Source organism: Panthera uncia, chromosome B1 (genome assembly GCF_023721935.1).
Source record: "Panthera uncia isolate 11264 chromosome B1, Puncia_PCG_1.0, whole genome shotgun sequence".
Classification (NCBI taxonomy): domain Eukaryota; kingdom Metazoa; phylum Chordata; class Mammalia; order Carnivora; family Felidae; genus Panthera; species Panthera uncia.
In genome coordinates, this window is record NC_064811.1 from 121,100,118 (window position 1) to 121,122,229 (window position 22,112).

Below are 22,112 nucleotides of genomic sequence, written 5' to 3' on the forward strand. Positions count from 1 at the left end.
ATGTCGAGATGGTATTCCTTAAGCTCCTTTTCTTCTCCCATGCCTCATGCATTTGCAAAGTGCAGAAGCACATCCACTCTAGGCAGAGGCCCAGCTCTGCGGTGGACAGGGCCGGCCCTGCGTTCACGCTAGTGATGGCCACTGGTGGGAGAAGGTGGTGGACAGGGGAGTGCCAGGACGTGCCTGACACAGGATGAGCTGGGTCTGCATCTCCTCAGGGAGGAGAGCAGCAAATGAAATACAGACTTGCCGATGTGCTCGACTTGAGCACGTTCGTACCATCCTTCAACTAGTCACTTAGTCGGTTCCCAGTTCTTCCAGAAAAGCAGCTGGCTTGTGACTGCTGCATGGCTCTCACTTCCTGACTCCCCAGCTGCCCGAATTTTAGTCATTTCACTATGAAAAAGCCTCTCCATCAGAAAGTGAGCTAAAGAGGTGGAAAAAGGGAAACACTGTCAACAAAGTGATTTATTTCTGGTTAATATTTTTGGTGAAAAGCTGGTAATGGAGGAGGCTGAAACTAACAGCTAATAGGAGAGAAGATCATCACCTGTCCTCATATAATGAAATCCCCACCTGCCACAGCATATTCCCCTCTGCCCCTGGAAAAGGCTACCTGGAAGCCTTCGTTATTGCAGATAAATGTTCAGAAGCAGCATCTGGAAGCTGTTGGTGTAAACTCCCCATTACTTTTCTTGCCTTTTGCTAGTTAGAAAAAACAAAATGTTTACCTATTCAAGTTTCTCTTGTGGGTAAAAGTGAAATGAACATCTAATGTGTCTTTTTACTTTTCTCTGGTAGAAAATCTAAGGTCTAAATTATGAAGGGGCACTGCTGTCACCGTGACTGGACAAATCCAGGCATCAGACGGCATGGCCTGTAGGGTCAACAGCGCGGGGCTGAGGAAGGAAAGATTTACAATAAATAATAAAACAGTTCATAAAAGATTATGGCCGTAAATAGTGATACATTTTGCTAAGTGCGGATTGTGGCACAAACATTTCCACCTTTAACATCTGAGTGTGCCAGCAGGGAGCTGTGCCTCATGCAGAACAGAAGGCCGGTCTACTTACAAACCACCCCTCCCTGGGCACCAGCATTGAAACCAAAACGTTACAGGAATTCTCGTGTTGATGACAACAGCAGAATAAAGCAAAGAGGAAGAGAAAAAGAAGGTGGACACAGCATAGAAGAGAATGTTGGAAGAAGTACTTTTAAATAATGACACAATTGGTGGGAATGCAAACTGGTGCAGCTGCTCTGGAAAACAGTGTGGAGGTTCCTCAAAAAATTAAAAATAGACCTATCCTACGACCCAGCAATAGCACTGTTAGGAATTTACCCAAGGGATACAGGAGTGCTGATGCATAGGGGCACTTGTACCCCAATGTTTATAGCAGCACTTTCAATAATAGTCAAATTATGGAAAGAGCCCAAATGTCTATCAATGGATGAATGAATGGATAAAGAAGATGTGATTTATATATACAATGGAATACTACTTGGCAATGAGAAAGAATGAAATCCTGCCATTTGCACCAACATGGATGGAACTGGAGGGTATTATGCTGAGTGAAGTAAGTCAGTCAGAGAAAGACAGATACCATATGTTTTCATTCATATGTGGAACTTGAGGAACTTAACAGAAGACCATGGGGGAAGGGAAGGGGAAAAAATAGTTTCAGAGAGGGAGGCAAACCATAAAAGCCTCTTAAATACAGGGAACAAAGTGAGGATTGATGGGAGGGATGTGGGGGAGAGGGGAAAATGGGTGATGGGCATTGAGGAGGGCACCTGTTGGGATGAGCACTGGGTGTTGTATGTAAGTGATTAATCATGGGAATCTACTCTGAAGCCAAGAGCACACTGTATATACACTATACATTAGCTAACCTGACAATAAATTATATTAAAAAAATAAAAATTAAAAAAATAATAAATAATGACACAATTATTTTAAAGGAGCAACAGAGAAGAAATTTTTTTTTCCTTCTCAAGGACAATAATAACTCTTAGGACTGAACTTGGGAATGGCGAAACAGAAAAGAAAGATTAAACAAGGAAGAGAGACTTTGATCTGTAATGAGTTTTTACTCAGAACCAGTAAAGATCTGTATACTTCAGGGTAGAAGGAAATTCTATGAAGGTAAGAGTTTCAGACAAATCATCCTGAAGTGACATTCTGACTTCCTTTGCACATTTGCAAATTTTTCTTTAATGAATAAAAAATTTAAAAAAAAAGATGGTGTATTTTCAAGTAAAAGCACTTGATTATCTATTCAGCTATGTATCATAGTGCATAACAGGGCTTCAGGAATTTTTCCAAGAGCTGCATAAAATATGTCCTAAAGATTCCGGGTTAATTTTTGTTTTGTTTTGTTTTATTTTAAGGAAATCTTAAGAATAGATGATCTGACTCAGATATTTCTGAAAAGTTATAATATATTGCAAAAGGAATGGAAAAGTTCTGTGGTGGTCAACGTTTTCTCTCTGTGGCTGCTACCTGCTCCCCAGCAGACCCCAGCCCCTCGGCCATCTCATCAGAAGGCCCTGTGTGCGGGGCTTGCCTCAATCTCTGCTCAGCCCCCGTTATTAATTCAAGTCCGTAAAATCCTAGTTTTCTGTTCTAATATAGTATTTTTTTTTAAAGGGCTGAAATTCCATATATTTACCTAAAACCATTGTACTGATATTTTTAAAACTCTGACCTCTGAATCACTTAGACCTTGGGACACACCCTCAGGGTGACACGCTGTATTAACATCTTGAAGTGAACAGGAAGCAGTGGTTGAGAAAATCTTCCATGCCTTAAGAAAAAGTAGGCAACAGAACAGTGATTCCGAGAATAAACCTTGCTGTAGTTCAAGGACTCTCTGACCATGTGGCATATGAGACACGTGACAGATTGAAATGGATACAGGTAACGTCCGCATGGAGTCTCCACGCAGACATAATGACACTAAAGGAAAGGACGACAAGTCGGAAATGTTTTCTTGCAACAAAACCTGGACAGGGCTGAGCAAGTCCAGGACTTGCCAAAGGACTGACAGAATACAGTCCTTGCCAAAGAGCAAAGAGGGCTGTTTTTGTTAAGCTTTTTCAACACATCAAATACAAAAGATGGGCTTATTCGAAGATAAGGAATAGGGGAACTATTTGGGTTGGTTATAACTAAATCTTCTCAACATTTCCCCAAGTACCTTAAGGTCACGAGAAACTTTCTGAGAAGCTGGAGTCGCTTGCATGAAAATATGCTCACGACCGAACAACAGAACATCACCATGCTTTATTTTTTATATCTCATTTTTTTTAAATTTTTTTTTAACGTTTATTTATTTTTGAGACAGAGAGAGACAGAGCATGAACGGGGGAGGGGCAGAGAGAGAGGGAGACACAGAATCTGAAACGGGCTCCAGGCTCTGAGCCATCAGCACAGAGCCCGACGCGGGGCTCGAACTCACGGACCGCGAGATCGTGACCTGAGCTGAAGTAGGCCGCTTAACCGACTGAGCCACCCAGGTGCCCCAGATATCTCATTTTTTATAAAAGGTCAAGTAACATTATTTCATTTCCAACTTAATTTTCATGATTAACGTGTGAATTTGTAGGAAGTGTTTCTTTTTATCTCAAATACTACTGGCCTTGATTACTTTCTTTGTCAACAGTTTATAACAGAATAATAGATACTTAAAATATTTTTATATACTTACATATCTATGTGTTTTGTAACATTTATAAATGATTGCATTGAAATATGTTAAATACTCAGTTCCACAGATCCTTGTAAAAGAATTTTTAGCACTTTATAAAAACGCTGGCAAGGTCATTTTGCTAAGGTATAGCAATCACTATATGTCATGTTGGACTGTATGTGGTCCTCCCAAACTTCCAGCTTCGGCCCTCAGTTTCTCTTTGGATGAGAGATTAGCTGTTTCTTCTGAAACGGGCCCAGATATTTTAGGTATACCAGTCGGTGCCAATTTTCCTATGAACATTCTAGCAGTCAGTTAAAAAGATAATCATCTATAATGAATGAAAACAGCTTCAATGGTGTTCATGAACACTGTCCTTCTCTTTGCAACACCAGAGAAATAAGGATGCCCTATTCTTGAATGATTTTATGTGTTTATTTATTTATTTTAATAAAAGAATTGAACATAGGGATGGAGAAGAGTGCCCAAGAGTAAAAATGATTGCAAGCCTTGGACCTGAAGACAACTCTGACCATCTGAAACAGCAAGTTCCCTATTCAAGCTTGGGAGGGGACACAACAGAGAAGACCACTGATGACCCCAGTGGGCAGGCCTGGAAACTCGGTCATCGATCACCTTGGGTGCACACATTTTCTGAGAAAGGATTATAGTGAATAAAGCGTGAATTAATTGCTACCCATCGGCAGGCATCAGCCAGGGCATTTGTCTACAAACTGAGGCTTGCATTGCAGACTCAGTGGGTTTCTAAAGGGGGCTTGTGGACAGATGAGAACCAAGGTCATTATACTGCTCATATAAGCCCCAGATTTTCATCTTTAATTTTCAGAGTTGACAAGAAAGCTAAAATGTCCTCCTCCTCCTGGCCCACTGACATGGCTGCATACTCAGCTGGCACCGATCAAATAGAACTTTCTCAGCAATTAAAAAACAATCAAATGTGTTGTTAATTCTGTATGGTGTACAATGATATTGTCGAAAATATCCTTATCTTTTCAGAGATCTATATTAAAGAGTCTGCAACTGAATGTTATGATGTCTGGGATGTGATTTTAAAGTATAGGGTTTTTTAAAGTATATGTGATCTTAAAGTATAGAAAAGGGTTGTGAAGTAAAGTGTGACAAATGTTTTTTCAGTGGGTGATAGGAATATGGTGGTTTATTTCATTATCCTTCTGTTCTGTTTTGAAATTTTTCATAATAAAAAAATCAATAACAACCAAACAAAAATTCCAACCCAAACCACCAAACAGAATAATAAATGACAATAAGAGAAAATATACAAAAGAACGAATATAAATGCCTCTCCATGAAGTAAATGCTTGACATCATTAAGAATCAATCAATACAAAGATTTTAACTATAAAATATAATTTTTAACCTCCCAACTGTTAAAAAAAATTAATGATAAAGCAGAAGACCTTTAAAATATTCCCTCTCTCTCTCTCTCTCTCATTAGCTTCTGGTAGAATTGTAGATTCAACTTTTTGGAAAGTCAATTAGACAATTCATGCAAAAGCCTGAAAACTGAGTGCTTTTTTGAGTCAATTTATCCCCAGATTGTTTATATTAGCAACAACTTGGGAAAACAAAACAAAACCAAACCCTTGATATCTAATAACAGGGGGCTGATGAAATAAATTATGACACATGCAAACACTGAATACTACGTAAACATTAAAAGAATAATATTGAGTCATGTTTACTGACACAGAAAGAAGTTCTTAATATACTGCTGGGTGAAAAGAGAAACCTGCAAAACTGTATATATAGTAAGATCCAATTTTTATAGGAAAGTATGTGTATATAAATGGACGAAAACTTCAGCCAGGAGAAGAACGACCAACTTAGCAGTGGCTGTCTCTAAGTAGCAGGATTGATTATAAAGATTGTTTTTTTCTTCTTTATGCTCTCCAATATTCTCTAGAAATAAGTTATTTTTATTTATTTTTTTTTTTAAACGTTTATTTATTTTTGAGACAGAGAGAGACAGAGCATGAATGGGGGAGGGTCACAGAGAGAGGGAGACACAGAATCGGAAACAGGCTCCAGGCTCCGAGCCATCAGCCCAGAGCCTGACGCGGGGCTCGAACTCACGGACTGCGAGATCGTGACCTGGCTAAAGTCGGACGCTTAACCGACTGCGCCACCCAGGCGCCCCAAGAAATAAGTTATTTTTAAAACATTTTTTAATGTTTATTTACTTTTGAGAGAGAGAGTGTGCAAGCGGGGGAGGGGCAGAGAGAGAGGGAGACACAAAATCCGAAGCAGGCTCCAGGCTCTGAGATGTCAGCACAGAGCCTGACACGGAGCTCGAACTCACAAACCGTGAGATCATGACCTGAGCTGAAGTTGGACGCTCAACCGACTAAGCCACCCTGGTACCCCTGATTGAAGGCAGTTTTAAGACATAGGCGGGGACAACTGTATGTAAATTATGATTCCACCAGTATCCGTCAACTCCAGCTGGAGAAGGGCCAAAAGCTATGGAATAGAGAGGCTGTTGAAAATACAGAAGAAAAACAGAGCATCTTACAAAGAAGTAGATATTGGCGATGTTTTTATTTTCTTCTTGCAAAAGCACAAATGCCTTCTATTTAGGGTTGTCTCAGAGGCAGGCCAATCTGTACAACCTAACACCACGTTTTCAGGAACAATTCCTGCTGGTGCTGTGAGCATTCATCCACTCTGGAGCCAGGAAACTTCTCAGGACGAGAAGCACAATGCCAGGCCTTGTGGAGGGCCGCTGTGGTGGGGAGGCCAGACCCCGGGAGCCAGAGCCAACCGCAGGCCAAGGAAATGAACCTGCATATCCAGATCTGCAAAATGTCAGCTTGCGAGGGACCTGGATCTCCCATAGGAACCTGACTCTGAGCATCAACAAGGACAAGGGGCTTTCTGCTGAGGTGAGCGGAGACTAGATGAACGCAGTCTTCCCTGCAGTGATGCAAGACTCTGTGCTGTGGATGCTGTAGGTAACGCCAGTGCGATATGGATGCTTCCTGGCCTGTTGCACCATCCAAGAGGGCTTCTCGCCCCCAAACTAGAGGTCAACCCTTGCGTACGTGATATATTTCTAGTAAAAACTGTGGAGACATACTCAAGAGAAAATCCCAGAAAAGAACAATGGGATTGAACTAGCACCTGAGTCGCATAGACCTCTTGGTCATGTCACCCCTGCTTAATTTGTCAAAGGTGGCTAAGAGAGAAAGCTAGATGTCTACTTACAGAGAGTTACAAATGTATGCTTCATCCCTGGCTATTCCGAGTTATACAAACAACAACGAACACTGTTGCAAGGCAGGAGAAATAAAGATGGCAGAGCTCGTGGGAAATGAGGAAAAGGCACAGCCCTCTTTAGATCCTCAAAAGGAGATTTAAACCTGTCTCTTCAGAGTAACACGATACCAAACGGTTCTGGAAGTGTATTGTTTCAACTATAACAGTTCAATATAGACATCACAGATGGAAAGAAAAATGGCAGAGACGATGGTTACAGGACAATGGAGTGTAGGAATAGATAAAAGTACTAAGAAAGGTTTGGTCAAATAAGGAAAAAGTCCAAGTGGCAGCAACAATTTCAGGCCATTGCAATTACATATATATCCTACTATTCTCAGGAATGGGTTTTAATTTCTTTGAAAAATAAAAACTCAAACATAAGTTGAAAAGGATGTATTACCAGTGAAAAGACACTTAGATCAACAGTTGTGTCAGAGCAGCTGCAGACAGTGGTGCAGGTTGTGCACTGCACAAAGGCACCACACACCTCCACAGATACCAGAGATTTATGTATTTATTGTGACAATATTCCAGCAGATGGCAGTATCTTCAGGAAGGGTGTCTTAAAATTTGCAGTGGCACCATATGGCCCACCAAGAGCCTTGACTTCACCAAAAAAAGCAGTGAATATCTTAACTGAAGGGACTCCATGAAATTAGTAGCAATTTCCATGTTTTTTAGAAATGGAATCTCAATGCATTTAATTTTAAAGTCCTAAAATTTAATGGGTAATGAGACTATGTGGAGAGCTACTCAACAATCACCAATTTCATTTGCTCTCTTTCTTTTTTTTTTTTTTTTCTTAATCGTTTTTGTCTAATCTGGTTTTCTTTGTGAGTAATCTTTTACTTTTTAAGGTAATAGAGCATTATTCTCTTTTGCCTTCCAAAAAATGAAAAGAAGAAACTATATAAATTGAGGCAGCACATCATGCTTTTCTAAATGTGTGCAATTTCTATTACTGAATCATAAATATTTAAGGACATGTATTCAAACCATCACACAGGAAAATTCTATATTGGATACCTCCAAGTGCATATGTCTTTTAGTAAGCACTGTAAGAGCCATTATCTAAATCATAACAAATAGCCCACATTTCAAGTTCTGAAAATTGGGCAAATTAAATGTTGGTTGGCACAGCAGGATATGAGTCTACCTTTCTCTGATTTTCCCACTTCTGCTTTTTGTCTTATAGAGGAGAAAAGGACAATTCGGGCAAATGCTTCCTTGCTTTTGGAATAAAGCAAACCAGGTGTGAGAAGTTTTTCTTAAGGCCTGCAATCTTATATCCCCAAGGACACTGAATTATTAATGGGTAAAAGGGAGAACAAATAACCAAGAGAGGGTTCTTGGCAGCCATTGTTTGACGTTCCTGATGTTACACAACATTGAGCATATCCAATTCACCTGCCAGGAGCTATCTGATTCTTACTCTAGGGTTCCATTTTCCTATTTCGATCTTATCCAGCATCTGGCTGGGTGATGGTCCATGTCAGAAGATGTAGATCTTCTTTTTATTCCATTAAACTTTGGGATCTGGTTATGATATCATGCCTCATATATTTTCATCAACAAATGATACATATTAGCTGGTTATCTATTCCCTGCAGAATCTAGGCTTGTGCTAGGAAAGGAAATAGAAAAATCAGGATTTTATTAGTCTCTTAAGTGTTCAGTCCTTCTGTTCTCCTGGGTCTGGCTGGACTGTCTCCTCATCTCATTCATCAGGTAGAATGGCATTAAGAACACTCAGTCCACACACTATCTCAAAGGAGACACACAGCCTTCTTTACCCTTAGATTGAATTTGCTGGACTCTGAGGTTAAACAGGCAAAAAGAACTGCTGTTTTAGCATTTACAGCGAAGTTCCAACTAAAGGACTGATTCGGTGAAGGGGCCCCTAGGAGGGCACAAACAAGGGTGGAAAGGTTAAGGCCAAGGCGTTGGTGAGTGGGACCACACGATCCAATCATTCCAGCTGTTAAGTAGATTGATTTCTTTGCCTGGCCACATGGCACTTTGGTAGATTGTTTTTCACTTTGGGGAAGATGATATTATTTAAGTAGCTGACTCTCAATTCTTGGGATGAAAAAAAAGGCATTTTCAAACAAGTCCTTAAAATGATGTCTGGGATTTGCTTGAAAATAATTTAGGGGGGCGCCTGGGTGGCTCAGTTGGTTAAGCGTCCGACTTCAGCTCACGTCATGATCTCACGGTCTGTGAGTTCGAGCCCCACGTCGGGCTCTGTGCTGACAGCTCAGAGCCTGGAGCCTGTTTCAGATTCTGTGTCTCCCTCTCTCTCTGAACCTCCCCCGTTCATGATCTGTCTCTGTCTCTGTCTCAAAAATAAATAAACGTTAAAAAAAAAAAAAAAGAAAAAAAAAAAAGAAAATAATTTAGGGGGATGGAGAACAAAAGGAGGGGCCCTGTCAACATAGGTCATGAGATGATAACTGTTCAAACTGAGTGATGGGCACATTCCCTACTTTTGTATATGTTTGACATTTTCCATTGAAAGAGTTTTTTAAAAAAAATGAGGTAGAAAGCCAATGATTCAGAAACTTGCTAGTTATTAGTTTCAACCTTTAGCTTCACCTAAACCTGGTTTCAAAAAATTGCTAACAAGGAATGCTAACATCGTTTTCTCTCTCCATATCTGCCCATCTTATAATAGAGGTATTAACAAACAGCAGAATTGCCAATGGAAAGGATCTGACGAGGAGGGAGGTGTAACTGTCAGCGCCATGGAGGACAGTGGGCTGCACATGCATCCACAAGCTTCATGCACTCCTGGTGCCCAGGCACGGAAATCGGCACCTTGGTAAGCACATGTTGGAATGCTGAGTTACAATGTTTCTTTCTAGGCTGCTGCACTTTTTCTCAGTTCCTGCAGTTGGAATGAGAGTCAAGACCAAAAATGACAAACAACTGTGCACAGAGTTATGGATTTGTACAGGACAGGGAGAGAATCAGCTTCTCTCTTCAGTACTGCACATCTGCCCTCGGCCCCCTGGATATCCAGACCTTAGGGGCAGGAGGAGATCTCACTGAGTGGAGGGGGCTCAGGCACCCCTGGCATTTGGAAGAATTGATCTCAGTTAAACTATCTTCAATGTACCTAGCAACCCTCAAACATGGCAGATTCTGATCTTGACTGCAATCAGGAGCCATCGTTCTGGACAGTGAGCTTCTTCTGGAAAATATGGAAGATCCCACTAAGTATTACCTAAATATCTGGGGATAAGGACATTTTGAGCTTGATATCAATCTTTTTTGAAAAGTATTGCAAATCATACCTTAAAACAAAACCCCCATGAGCTGACCTTGTGCATGCAAAATAAGGGCTCCTTCTAAAACAGGAATCAAAAAAGAAGAGAGGTAGTTGGCATTTTCCCCCCATCCCTGTTATCAGTTAACTGAAGTTAAAGAGGATTTCTTGGCACAAAGCCACTTGATTCTGTTCCGCCTGAAGTAATGAGGTGAGAAGGTAAGAAAGAGATCTATTTGAGGAGAGGCTAATTGAACAAGTTCCTACTCAAAGGAAAAATAAAAACACACCAAGGATTCTATAGAAGAATAAACCAAGAATTCTGTAACACTGGTTTCTGAACACTATACCATGTCAGGGGCTCACAGCAAGCCCCCTACTTTGCTTTGGGCAAAAGATCTCATTTGGATTTCTTCTTACTCATAATCTCCCAGCAAGAGAAGAATTTAAGGATTGCTTCATTTTTGCCAAATGGCTAAAAAATTTTTTTCTTCTATCCTATAATTATGCTCTAGCTCCAGCCAAGGAAATTTAGACTATGAGACGCATTTCACTCATTTGGGACTGGTTCAAACCTCCTTTTACTCTTCCCAGAGAACACCTGAAAAGCATAAAATAACATGGCTTCGCAGCACACCTTTCTGTTGTATAAATATTAGTTATCATAAAGATGCAGCAGAAAACCACCACAGGGGGTGCTGTTGGGTCCTGCCCACAGCTCCTTTCCTGCATTACCTCACTCACCCGCAAGCGGCTGGCGGTGCTGCTTGCTAACAGCGAATGAGAGAACTGCCTTCGCCATTGGAGCCGCTGCAACTAGGAGGCTACTCAACCCTGGCTGGAGGTGACCTGAAGCTAGTGGATAGTATGGCGGGGGGCGGTGGTCCAAACAGTCGGCCCCCTTGCCTCCAGGCAGGCTTTACCCTGTGGTGCAATTCATGCTCCAGAATTCTCTGTGGGATCGAACTGAAGCTGGAATCCGGTGAAAACCACGTCCTTGCTCCACAACCTCCCCTTCCTTCTCCTGCCCCTTCACGGCCCAGCATGGTCCTCTGAGCGCACTCTCTCAATAAAACCCGTTCCCAGATCCCTATCTCAGGCTCTGCTTCTAGGAAACCTAGATTCATGACACTTCAAGACACCTAGGACTGCAAATTAAAATTAACATTTATTATTTTTCGCCTGCTGTCTTTCAGTATCTCCCAAGCAGGACAATTTCACGTGTTTACACCCATGGACACAAGACTTATTAAATGGTCTTCAGAATACATGCAGAAGGTCCACTGGAATCTGCAGCGGCTTACATTTCCTGTTTGAGCAACTAACTTAATAGACAAATAGCCCTCCCAGCCCCCAGACCCATTTCCCAAAACAATTTGCAGACAAGATGGCGAGCCCGGTTTTCCACCCGCGTACTTATACAGAGAGACAAGGCCAGCACCACTGTTCTGGTCTGTTACGGTAGGTTTCCCTTCCCTAATGCGCCGTGAACTTTGTGCGAGGCCAGCTTGCTCTGTTTTAATTACTGTTTGATATTTGATATTTCTAAATTCCAATTCATAGAATTAAAAAAAAACACAACAACTCGGGTTAAGGTTCAAATGAGCACCGTTCAGGTGCCTGATGAGACTCCACGGTCAGTTCATACCGCCTCAAAAAGAAAAGCATATTTATCTTTCATTGCAAGAATTAAAAAGACAAAACCGGTCAACTGTTCCCATTAGGAAGAATTTGCTAAGTTTGCTCAGGAAAGCAAAGTTCCTTCATTTAAAGCCTTCTTGGTAGCTGACACGTCGTAGTCTCTGTTCCTATTTCATTCGGTAAAGCCTGCATATTGGGCTAACTCAGAAGCTGGGGGGTGGCCTGGGGTGGGGGTGGGGAATGGTCCTTCAGAGCTAGAGGTCGCATTCCACCCCCCACCCCCCGCCAGGGTTTCCTTTTTCCGCAGGGGTGGGGTGTGCACTTGTTGGAGCTTGCGCAGAATCGTTCAGGTCTGGACGGCCTTCCAGGCCGGGGAGGAGCAGCGCCACTGGCTGGACCCCTACCTTTCCTATGGCAAATGGATGGGGAGGAGCAGCGCCACTGGCTGGACCCCTACCTTTCCTATGGCAAATGGATGGGGAGGAGCAGCGCCACTGGCTGACCTCCTCAAACTGCCTTTGGCAAATGGAAAGCTTCCTTATGTTCAGCTGTTAGCAATAATGGCTTTCCTGCGGGCTTTTCAAGCATTTTCTTCTGCTTTAAATTTTTTTGCCCTCCTCACAATGCTGTGATATCCTTGGTGACAAATTATCAGTCCCCAGCTGCCGAGCTACTCAGGAGCACAGCTGCAGTAAAACCTTGGTCTACCGACTGAGCGGGGGAGGCCTTCCTGAGATACAGACCCGGCTCCCAATTACAGCTGCACGGCCCGTTTAAACTCCCAAGTCAAGAAACTTCTGCAAAGAGGAGAATATTATCTACTTCACAAAACTACTGTGAGGAATAAGAAAGGAGAACATATGGAAAATTCTCCAGCCAAGTACCAGCTCTTAGATGTTTGATAAATATTAGTGGTCCTCCCCCTTGGTGTCCTTCCTTTCTGTGTTGTTTCTGTCAAATTTTTAACACAAACTGGTGGCAAAGGGCATGACTCCTTTGAACCCCGTGGGAGAAAACAGCTTGGGGACCAATGCGCAACACGTGCTTGGAGCCTGATGGCCCCACACAGAGGGCGCTCTGAGGGGACCCCGCATAAAATGACCTACCTGGTGGTCGTCCGAATGGTGTTTTCTTTTGTGTGATTGTTCTCTTTGCTCACTTTTTCTGTAAGGAGAAAGAATGAAACATATACCTTTCAGGTCGTTCTTACTCAATTTGTATCTTCTAAGGCTTAAGCAGAAACTCCCTTAGCATTTCTTTTTCCCTCCTGCGGTTTTCTTTTGTAAGTGTGCAAACCCTCCCTGTCTTACTCACAAAGACAATCATGAAAAGCATATAGAGAGCCTCCGCAAAAATATTTTAGTAAAAACCAATCAAAGGGAAACAGTTACTAACAAATTTTAAGTGTGTTGTCAGATTTTAATGAGGCCTTAGTAAGTACATATACACAGACAGAGATGTCCACAAAAACAGCTATTTCTACTGTATCTTTCCCCAGCTGAAAATTTCTGCTTTCCTCTGATTCAGCACAAAAACTGCAGTGGTTGCAAGTGTTCCGCTTCTGACTTTGATGACAACCTTTAAGCATTCCGTATTGTCAGGCCCCTTTGTGAGAGGGGATATAAAAACAGCCACAAGACCTCTGGGCTCTGCAGTCATCAAGCGCTTATTCTGATAAATGTCACGAGGGACAAAAAATATCATTAGCCAAGCAGAGGTACACCCTCCCTTACTCTGTCTTGAGGTCTGTATCTACCAGCTGTCAGAAATTATTTAATTAGCTTTCAAGAACACAAAAGTTGAACTCCGGCCTTCCCGATCCAGTTCAAATGTGAGGATTCTGCCCTGTCACAGCTCTCAATGGCTCAAGTATGCAGAGAAAACCTGGCCAACTCTGCAAGGGTTTCAGATTTCCATGGCAGGGCAAGCAAAAAACTCCAGATCATAGGGAGTTCCCAGATATTTGGGAAAACGAAAGGTTTACAACATCTGTCCAATACTTTGTAACATTGGTCTGAAGCTACTGCATGCACACCTGGGTGTGGACAGTTGCTTTCTGTCTGCTGAACGACGACGGGGGGGGGGGGGGGGGGGTTTGGGTTCAGAGGCGGTATTTTTTCAGAGAGCAGGAAATCGAGGCTCCAAGATTTGCCTGAGGTCACCCAGGCAGTAAGTGACAGTGCTAGGGTGAGAACTCTTCCACAGAAAGTTTTTCGCTGATAGTAGACAGTGATAATGTACTGTTAGAGACAGAGACTTTCTGAAAAGAACCACACTGGCCTCACTTGTGCAAATTTTAACTGCTAAGTAATTTTCAAAACTAAATAAATAAACTAAAAGTTTATTTAGTTTTGAGAGACCGAGCACGAGCACAGGAGGGGCACACAGAGGGGGAGACACAGAATCCGAAGCAGGCTCCAGGCCCTGAGCTGTCAGCACAGAGCCCAATGTGGGGCTCACACTCATGAACTGTGAGATCATGACCTGAGCCCAAAGTCGGATGCTTAATGGACTGAACCACCCATGTGCCCCCAAAGTTACATTGTTTTTAGATACACTTTCAGCCTGCTTTTTTTAAAAAAAAATGCATCCTGTATGATTTGGAGCTTTTGGGAGCTTGCAGAGATCTGTGTGTCCCGTTAAGTTTACAGAATTAACTATTTCTGTTACTGCAGAACTTTGCACAGATACAATCCTTGTTCGAGAACTGGGAGGTCACCATTTTCAGGACCAACTGATAGTTTCAAGCACTGGGGTGTGTTACCAGGCTAACAAGAAGGTGAACTATCATGATGGCATGCAGATTCTAGCAGCTTCTTTTCTCTTCCCTGATACTTTTCTTAGCGGGGAAAACAAGTGAATGCTTAAATAATGAGCCATCTCATGGTGTTTTGAATATGTTATCCATAACAAACAGAGTTTATCAAACATTAGTAACAAACTTTACTGATGCATGAACTTCCATATGTAAGCCAATGCTTGACTACCGACAAGGTATGTGTATTTCTTACAAATCTGAATCCTGTATGTGTAGGTATCTTCAATCTCAATCATGTCCAAATAATAACAGCATATTAAATTTGTTAAGGACAAACAGTATGCAGCCTGAAAGAGTTAACAAAGGAAACAAATAGGACCCTTGTCTGTTCTATCAGAGCTGGTAATTCCTACACCTGTAAACTCCCAAGTATTCAAAGTAGAAACATTGGTTTACAGAAAATGCTCTATAAGGCTATAGCTGGAAAGAGTCCTCATATTTTCATCTTTTCCTTTTCCTTGTTTTTTTTTTTTTTCTTTTCTTTTGGCTAGAAACAGTACGATCTCCTTAATTCAAACCACACTAATTTGGAATTCATGGTAATTCAGTCACTGTTGGAGTAAATCGAAGTTTATCTTTTGAACATTAGGGGAGAAAAAAAAGGCTGCTAATCAGATCAACTGCCTAAGCAAAATTAGAGGTGAGATGTTTCGCCTAGACAACAGGGATCATTTGCACAGAATTGAATAGAGTTCTAATTTCAAATGATTCTTAACTATTTATTAACGAAAGTTTGGCAGGAGTTCTACGTGGCAACGTTTTATTAACCGTTAGTTTGAGTGGCAGCATGGGTGTTAACATAACAAAATCGATTTCTGTCTGACAAATCTATAATGCAGGTGTTTTTTGCTTTGTTACAGTGGCTTTCCTTCCAATTATTCCCAATTAATGACATTTTTCTGCACAGAAACATACCTGACAGTTGAAAGAGAAGCTCGGAAGCCATCTTCACAGAGATATCCTGACTGAAGAGGTTTCTCTCTGGGGGCACTCTGCCCTCTGGCATCTTCTGTAAGGGTTCGGCTTTCTCTCGCCCGATTAAAGTGCTATAGCCAACATTCCGGCTGGGTGATACCGAGACATGCGAGTCCTGGATGTCAACCTCCATGGGCTCCTCTTTAATCTTCACCATCTGAGTTTCCTTGTAGCTTTCCGCTGCAAGCAGGTGGACGAGGAGAAACAAGAACACCACCGTTTTAAAATTCTGAACCAAATCCAGTTTCTCATCACAGAGAGAACCATGAGGATTGCGTCTGGGAGCAGGTTAGAAGAGCACCACAGCTCAGAAGAAACACAGTTTCAAAAACTACTTCGTCCAGCCCACCTGGTTTCCTGAAAAGGTTTTCTGAGCGGAAACCCAGAGAAATGAAGTGACTTGCCCAAGGCCACAGCAGCGGCAGCAGAACCAGGCCTGGGTCTCCAGATCCAGCACTTGGGTTCCGTGCCCAGGGTCTCCTGACCACTCCCCCCATGCACTCCATCCTCTCTGCCACGCTGCTTGCAGAACTAAGGAGAACATGGTGAATGCCTGTCCTTGTTTTAGAACTTACGCAATTTCAGCAAATCAAATAAAAGCAAGCATATTAATACTACGATTGTCTCCCTCTATCTTTAAAGCTCTGCCCAATTTTTCTTCTCTCTCTTCTAGGGCATCTAAATTAATAAAGGGTAAATGGGGTCGATTCAACTGAGACATTTATACCTTGCTGGGAGCTAGTAATCCTCAAGACCACCTAGGAAGTTAATTGTAGCCCAAGGATCGACGCTGAGAAAAATAGCAATCTTACAGGTTATAATAATGGTTCAATTTACTGACTGTTGTTGCTTTAGGTGTGACTATTAGATGTTTGATCTTTAGTCCGAAACATATATTCGCCTTGTAAAGTCAGAGTGTCTTTATGTCCGTGCAGTCCTTAGAGCTAATGACAGCATCTTTGAAACAAAGTGTGCAGGCAATCAGACCATTAATTTGGGTCACTTTAAAATGAGCACACTTTCAAATCAATAAGCATTTACTAGTAACTACAGCGTACTCAGCATTCTGGGAGAAAAAAAAGAGGAGACAGATAGATAGCAAATAGTGGCCCCTCAAAATATGTCTACATCCTAATCGCGGAAAGTTGTGAATGCCACCTTATTTGGAAAAAATGTATTTGCAGATATGATTAAGTTAAAGATCTCAAGATGAGATTGTTCCAGATCATCCAGGGAGGCCCTAAATCCAGTGATAAGTGTCCTTATAGATGAAGACAAGACACAGTGGAAAAGGGCATGTGAAAACAGAGACAGTGCTTTGGACTGAAAATGTGCCCCACTCCACCCCCGAATTAATATATTGAAACCTCACCCCCAATATGAATCTGGAAGCGGGGCCTTTGCGAGGTGATTAGTCATGAGAGTGGAGCCCTCATGAATGGATAAGTGCCTTTATAAAAAAGACCCCCGAGAGCTCCCAGACAGCAAATACTTGAGCTCCTTGATTTTGGACTTCCCAGCCTCCAGATCTGTGAGAAAGAAATTTTTGTCATTTATAAGCCACCCAGTCTATGGAATTCTGTTGTGGCGCCCTGACCTTAGCAAGACGAGAAAGTGGGGTCATGTAGACACAAAAAAACGTCACTGCTGTGAGCTGGGGTGGTTAGAGAAAACTATGCTTTCCCTACAAAGCAGGAGAAAAGTGAGAGCCAAGTACATGCACAGTTTATTGAGTTGTAGGAAAGAAGACAGAAGAGCATTTCTAATTAAATGATTACAGTTAATGTAGTGTTGTCAATAAAAGCTTACATAAGAAGTGTGCTAATTGTTCTTTTTTCCTCTTGACATACTACACATGCTTTTCAGGGAAAATGACTTGTGTTTTTGTCAGCAACTAAATTGCGAGCAACTGTTATATTTAATTTAGATCCCTCCCCCCTTTCCCTATTCTTGCCAAGCTGCTGTTTCTCGGTACATCTGTGAAACTCATAAAAACCAAGTTCATCGATTCAGTCATGGCAAGGAAAAGAAAAGAAAAGAAAACATTAAGCTTTCAAAGTTACATACCTAGCTTCTCTGCCTTGACTTGTAGTCCATCTGCCTCTTTCTGGAGTGCTGACTTTACCCCCTGGCCACCCCTTAGGGATTTGGTGACCTGACGGCCACCGTGACCTCTAGCTACCTAGCTACCTCACTCATAGGTGCAGTCACAACACACGTTTCCCTCTTTGTGTTCCCTCAGAGTACTAAATATTTGGGAAACAAACAGTGGGGTCAGTGTCACAGGTAGGTAGTGATGTCTCCGAACCCTGCAAGTCATTCCAAGGCTTGAGGACAAACACAAAAACATGGCAGCAAAGGATTCACTTAATTTTTAAAAGGAACCTCAATGATATAAAGAGCAAAGCTAGAAAGTAGCTCTTTATCTTCTCCCATCCCCTTTCCCCAGCGTTGTCCCTGGGTTAAAAATCCCGTGGCTAGGTCAAACACGGACTTGAATGGTATCGGGTTTTGAAAGCTACTTGGGATAATTTCAAGTATGATTTACCTGAAGTGTTGTCTGCCCTTTCTTATGATAACTCTTGACCTTTCAAAATTGCACAAAATGCTGATTACTGATAAAAAAAAAAAAAACCTTTACATTTTTAATCTACCTGATAGACTCGAGACTCACAGAGAAGAGTTTTCAAACTGACATCTCAGTGGGCAGGTGAGGCATAATATAAGAAATATCTTGGTGCTTCTCGCTCTTCCATGAAATACCATTATTGCCAAATGGTTTTGTTGTTGTTGTTGTTAAAGCAGGGTTTCTCAACCTCAGCACTGATGACGTTTGGGGCCAGATACTTCTTATTTTGGGAGGCTGTGCTGTGCATTCTAAGATGATTAGCAACATCCCTGGTTTCTACCCACTGGATACCAGTACCACCCATCCTCCAGGTGTGAGAACCACAAATAACTCCAGACATTGTCAATATCCTCTGCGGGGAGGGGGCAAAATCACCCGAACCGAAAACCGCTGCTGTAAAGTTTTTGCAACACTTTGACGTTTAGCCCCTTCCCCCAAATTTAATCTGCACCCGAGGCAAGTAAGAAAGAAAAGCTGCTCTTAAGTTATAGCTTAGGCTCCCCCACATACTAATCCCATCTCAAGCTGGTGCCTGGACAGGCTAGCGTAGGAGGCAGGAGGCAGGCTGACTTGGGAACAGATCCCAAGTCGGCTAGAGATCCCCACCGGTGCTCTCTCTCCCCTCTGCCTAGGGCATCCTGACAAAACAATTGTTGAATTAATCATTTCACTCTTTGCTTGGACTCCCTCACCCAGAAACATGCCTACCCATCCAGGGTTTACTCATTCCCATCATCTTCCTTCTCCACGTGCATTGTAAATCCTTCTAGAATGTCTTCTTAAAATAATAGGACAAATACTAATTTTACCCCAAGTGACCTATTCTGCTATTCCAAGAAAGAAATTGGCACATGGAAAAAGAGGAAAGACAAGAGTGTTAACAGTAGGTTATATGTGGGACGTGAGTTGAAGGTGACTGTTTATTGCAATGCTCATCTGTATCTTGTAATTTTTCTATGATAAATATAGATATTTTGTCATTTACTTAAACTTTTAAAAACAAAAAAATGACAACATATGCCCATAAAAAGGTGATTATTTCCTCTTTAAGGGTGTTTAGAGAGGCACCTGGGTAAGAGTATTTAGAGAGGCGCCTGGGTGGCTCAGTTGGTTAAGCACCCGACTTGGGCTCAGGTCCCCATGTCACAGTTTGTGAGTTTGAGCCCCATGTGGGGCTCTGTGCTGACAGCTCAGAGCCTGAAGCCTGCTCGGATTCTGTGTCTCCCTCTCTCTCTCTGACCCTCCCCCCCTTGTGCTCTGTCTCTTTCTCTCTCAAAAATAAATAAACATTAAAAAAAAAAGAGTGTTTAGAACACTGTGTATGCCTGGTAGCATAGGAGAAGTAGGTTTCAAATTAGGTAAGTCCTATTTAAACTCTGCTTGGCAGAGGGGAAAAAGCAATGACAACGCAATAATATTGTCTTTTCTGCTTTCACAAACAGTACATGTTAGTAATTACCGAACAGGATTATGTCATTCATCCATCATGTGGCTGTTTCCGCCATTTTTTAAATGTCCACTGCATACTGAGTACTATGATAGAGGCTATGTGGGATACAGAGGCAAAGAAGACACAATTCTGGCCCTCAAGCACTTTTAGTCTAAATGAATGATCAGACAAGTATAAACAGCTCTCTAATAAAAGAGGTAAAAATAAAATACAGTGTGGGAAGAGGAGTTAAGGACCACGAGGAACCACAGCACAAAGGCAGAATTGTACTCTACCTGGAGTGTTCAAGGAATGTCTGTTTTCTGGTTTGGCTGGGGGGCCAGCATGGAGAGGTGGAACTGGCACCTTGAAGAAGCCAGACTCATAGCATAGAATATAAACATAAAAGCACCTCTGTTTCTGTCTTCCATTGTCTCTTTAAAACTGCCCTGTAGAAAGAGCTCCTCTCCTGTCCCTGGGTGAGAAAACTCAGGCCGGCCCATAATCTGGTAATTCTTAGACAATTCAAAGCCTTATGGTCCTTTGAGCAGCAAAATGGTCCTGATTCAGAATCCCGAAGGCCCAATCCCACATGTTAGTCCACAGTTCCACCTTCTGGGAAGGTGAGTCCCTGCCCTTCCCTGGAAGGGTCGACAGGTAGCCTTTTGGGAGGAAAGGATCTGCTTCTTCTCCCTTTCTTGTTGCCTTCTCCCCAGCACACTAGTGGCCCTTTCAGACCCTAGAAAAGAGCTGGAGAAGGCGGGGGAAGAAGCGGGGGACAGAGGAGGGAAAGGTCTTTGCTAGCCTGTTCTAGAATGGTTTCACCCTGTTAAGGCCAGCAGGCATTTCTCTCATGGGATTCAAGCATGGGATCTTCAGAGATCTTTTTTTTTTTTTTTTAATGTTTATTTATTTATTTTGAGAGAGAAAGAATAAGTGGGGGGGAGAGGGAGAGACAGAATCCAACCCAAGCTGTCAGCACAGAGCCCCACTTGGGGCTTCATCTCACAATGGAGAGATCATGACCTGAGCCAAAATCAAGAGTCGGACACTTAACCGACCGAGCCACCCAGGCGCCCCTCTTCAGAGACCTTTAACTTCGAGGTGATCTTTCCCCTGTAGTTCCCTTTACTTGGCTGAACTCCCTCTTGTCTGGGGTCCCTTATTCCTTCCACCGACCCAGGAATCTGCCAACCACCAATCATCTAGGCAGCCCCACTGGAAGCCATATAAGACAACACCCATGCCATCCGTGCCGCAGGAAAATGGTCTACCCTGGAGCCACATTTAACACCTCCCTCTTTACTTGATCCTACAAACTGAGCAAGCTCAGACCCCACACAGCACTGCAGTGGCTCTCGGTGCTCGTGCACGCAGCCCCCAAGGCAGCTCTCCATTTCTCACCTTCTAGATTTCCCAGGCAGACGTCAGACACCAGCGTAGTAGGCTCCCCTCCTGAGGAAAACAGGACAAACGCCCCAGTGGGCGCCCCTTAAGCTGTGCTCTCTAGAGTTGGGGTGAGGCCAGTACCTCTTCCCTCATCCCCACCACCCTGCAGTGGGGGGATCACAGCACAGTTGTCTCCAAGATTCCCTCACCCCCGTCTTCAATTGCCTCTCACTTTTACACCTTCAGTTTGGCCAAGAGGTCCAAGAGGCGTGTGTGTGTGTGTGTGTGTGTGTGTGTGTGTGGTAAAATACACATAACATAAAATTTACCACTTTAGTCATTTTTAAGTGTACAGTTTAAGTACATTCACACTGTTGTGCAGCCATCACCAACCACCCATCTCTAGAATTTTTCACCTTCCATAATGAAGTTCTACCCATTAAACACTAACTCCCCATCCCTTCTTCCCCCCAACCTCTTGTAACCACTGTTCTATTGTCTGGCTCCAGGGTAAGAGTTTCCTTCCTTCCTCCCTTCTCTCCCTCCCCTCTCTTCCCTCCCTCCCTGCCTCTCCCTTCCTCTCTCTCTCTCCCCCTGCCTACCCCTCCTTCCTTCCTTCTCCCCTCCCTCTCCCCCTTCTTTCCTCCCTCCCTCCCCCTCCCTCCCTCTCTCCCTTCCCTTCCCCCTCTTTCCCTCCCTTCCTCCCTCCCTTCCTTTAAAGTTCTTCATGCTGAAACCTTGGTGCTGAAGCCAAATCCTCCCCTGAACAACCGTTTAACAAAAAGGGTCACATTATATTCCAGAGAAATAAAACCGGAGAGGTAGGTAGGGACAGCATGCAGAATCTTAGGTGGGGGCCCGGAAGCCTTAGGGAGAGGGCGCAGGGAGGAGCCAGCCTTTGGGAGGTTTGCACAGAGGAGGAGCACGATCAGATTGCACTGCAGAAGGCCAACCTGGCAGTGGCACTTGGA

The 22,112-nt window shown here is 42.9% G+C and overlaps 1 protein-coding gene across 2 annotated transcripts in view; it reads right to left on the reverse strand.

Moving 5' to 3' along the window:
- The window catches only part of ZNF827 (zinc finger protein 827), a 169,801-nt gene that overhangs the window by 62,551 nt on the left and 85,138 nt on the right, over window positions 1–22,112 (reverse strand). For both annotated transcript variants that reach the window (XM_049631210.1, XM_049631209.1), the window contains 2 exons: window positions 15,635–15,874; window positions 13,008–13,065 (listed from right to left, as the gene is read on the reverse strand). In XM_049631210.1, coding sequence (XP_049487167.1) covers window positions 13,008–13,065; window positions 15,635–15,874 — 298 coding nt within the window. The remainder of the gene's footprint in view (window positions 1–13,007; window positions 13,066–15,634; window positions 15,875–22,112) is intronic.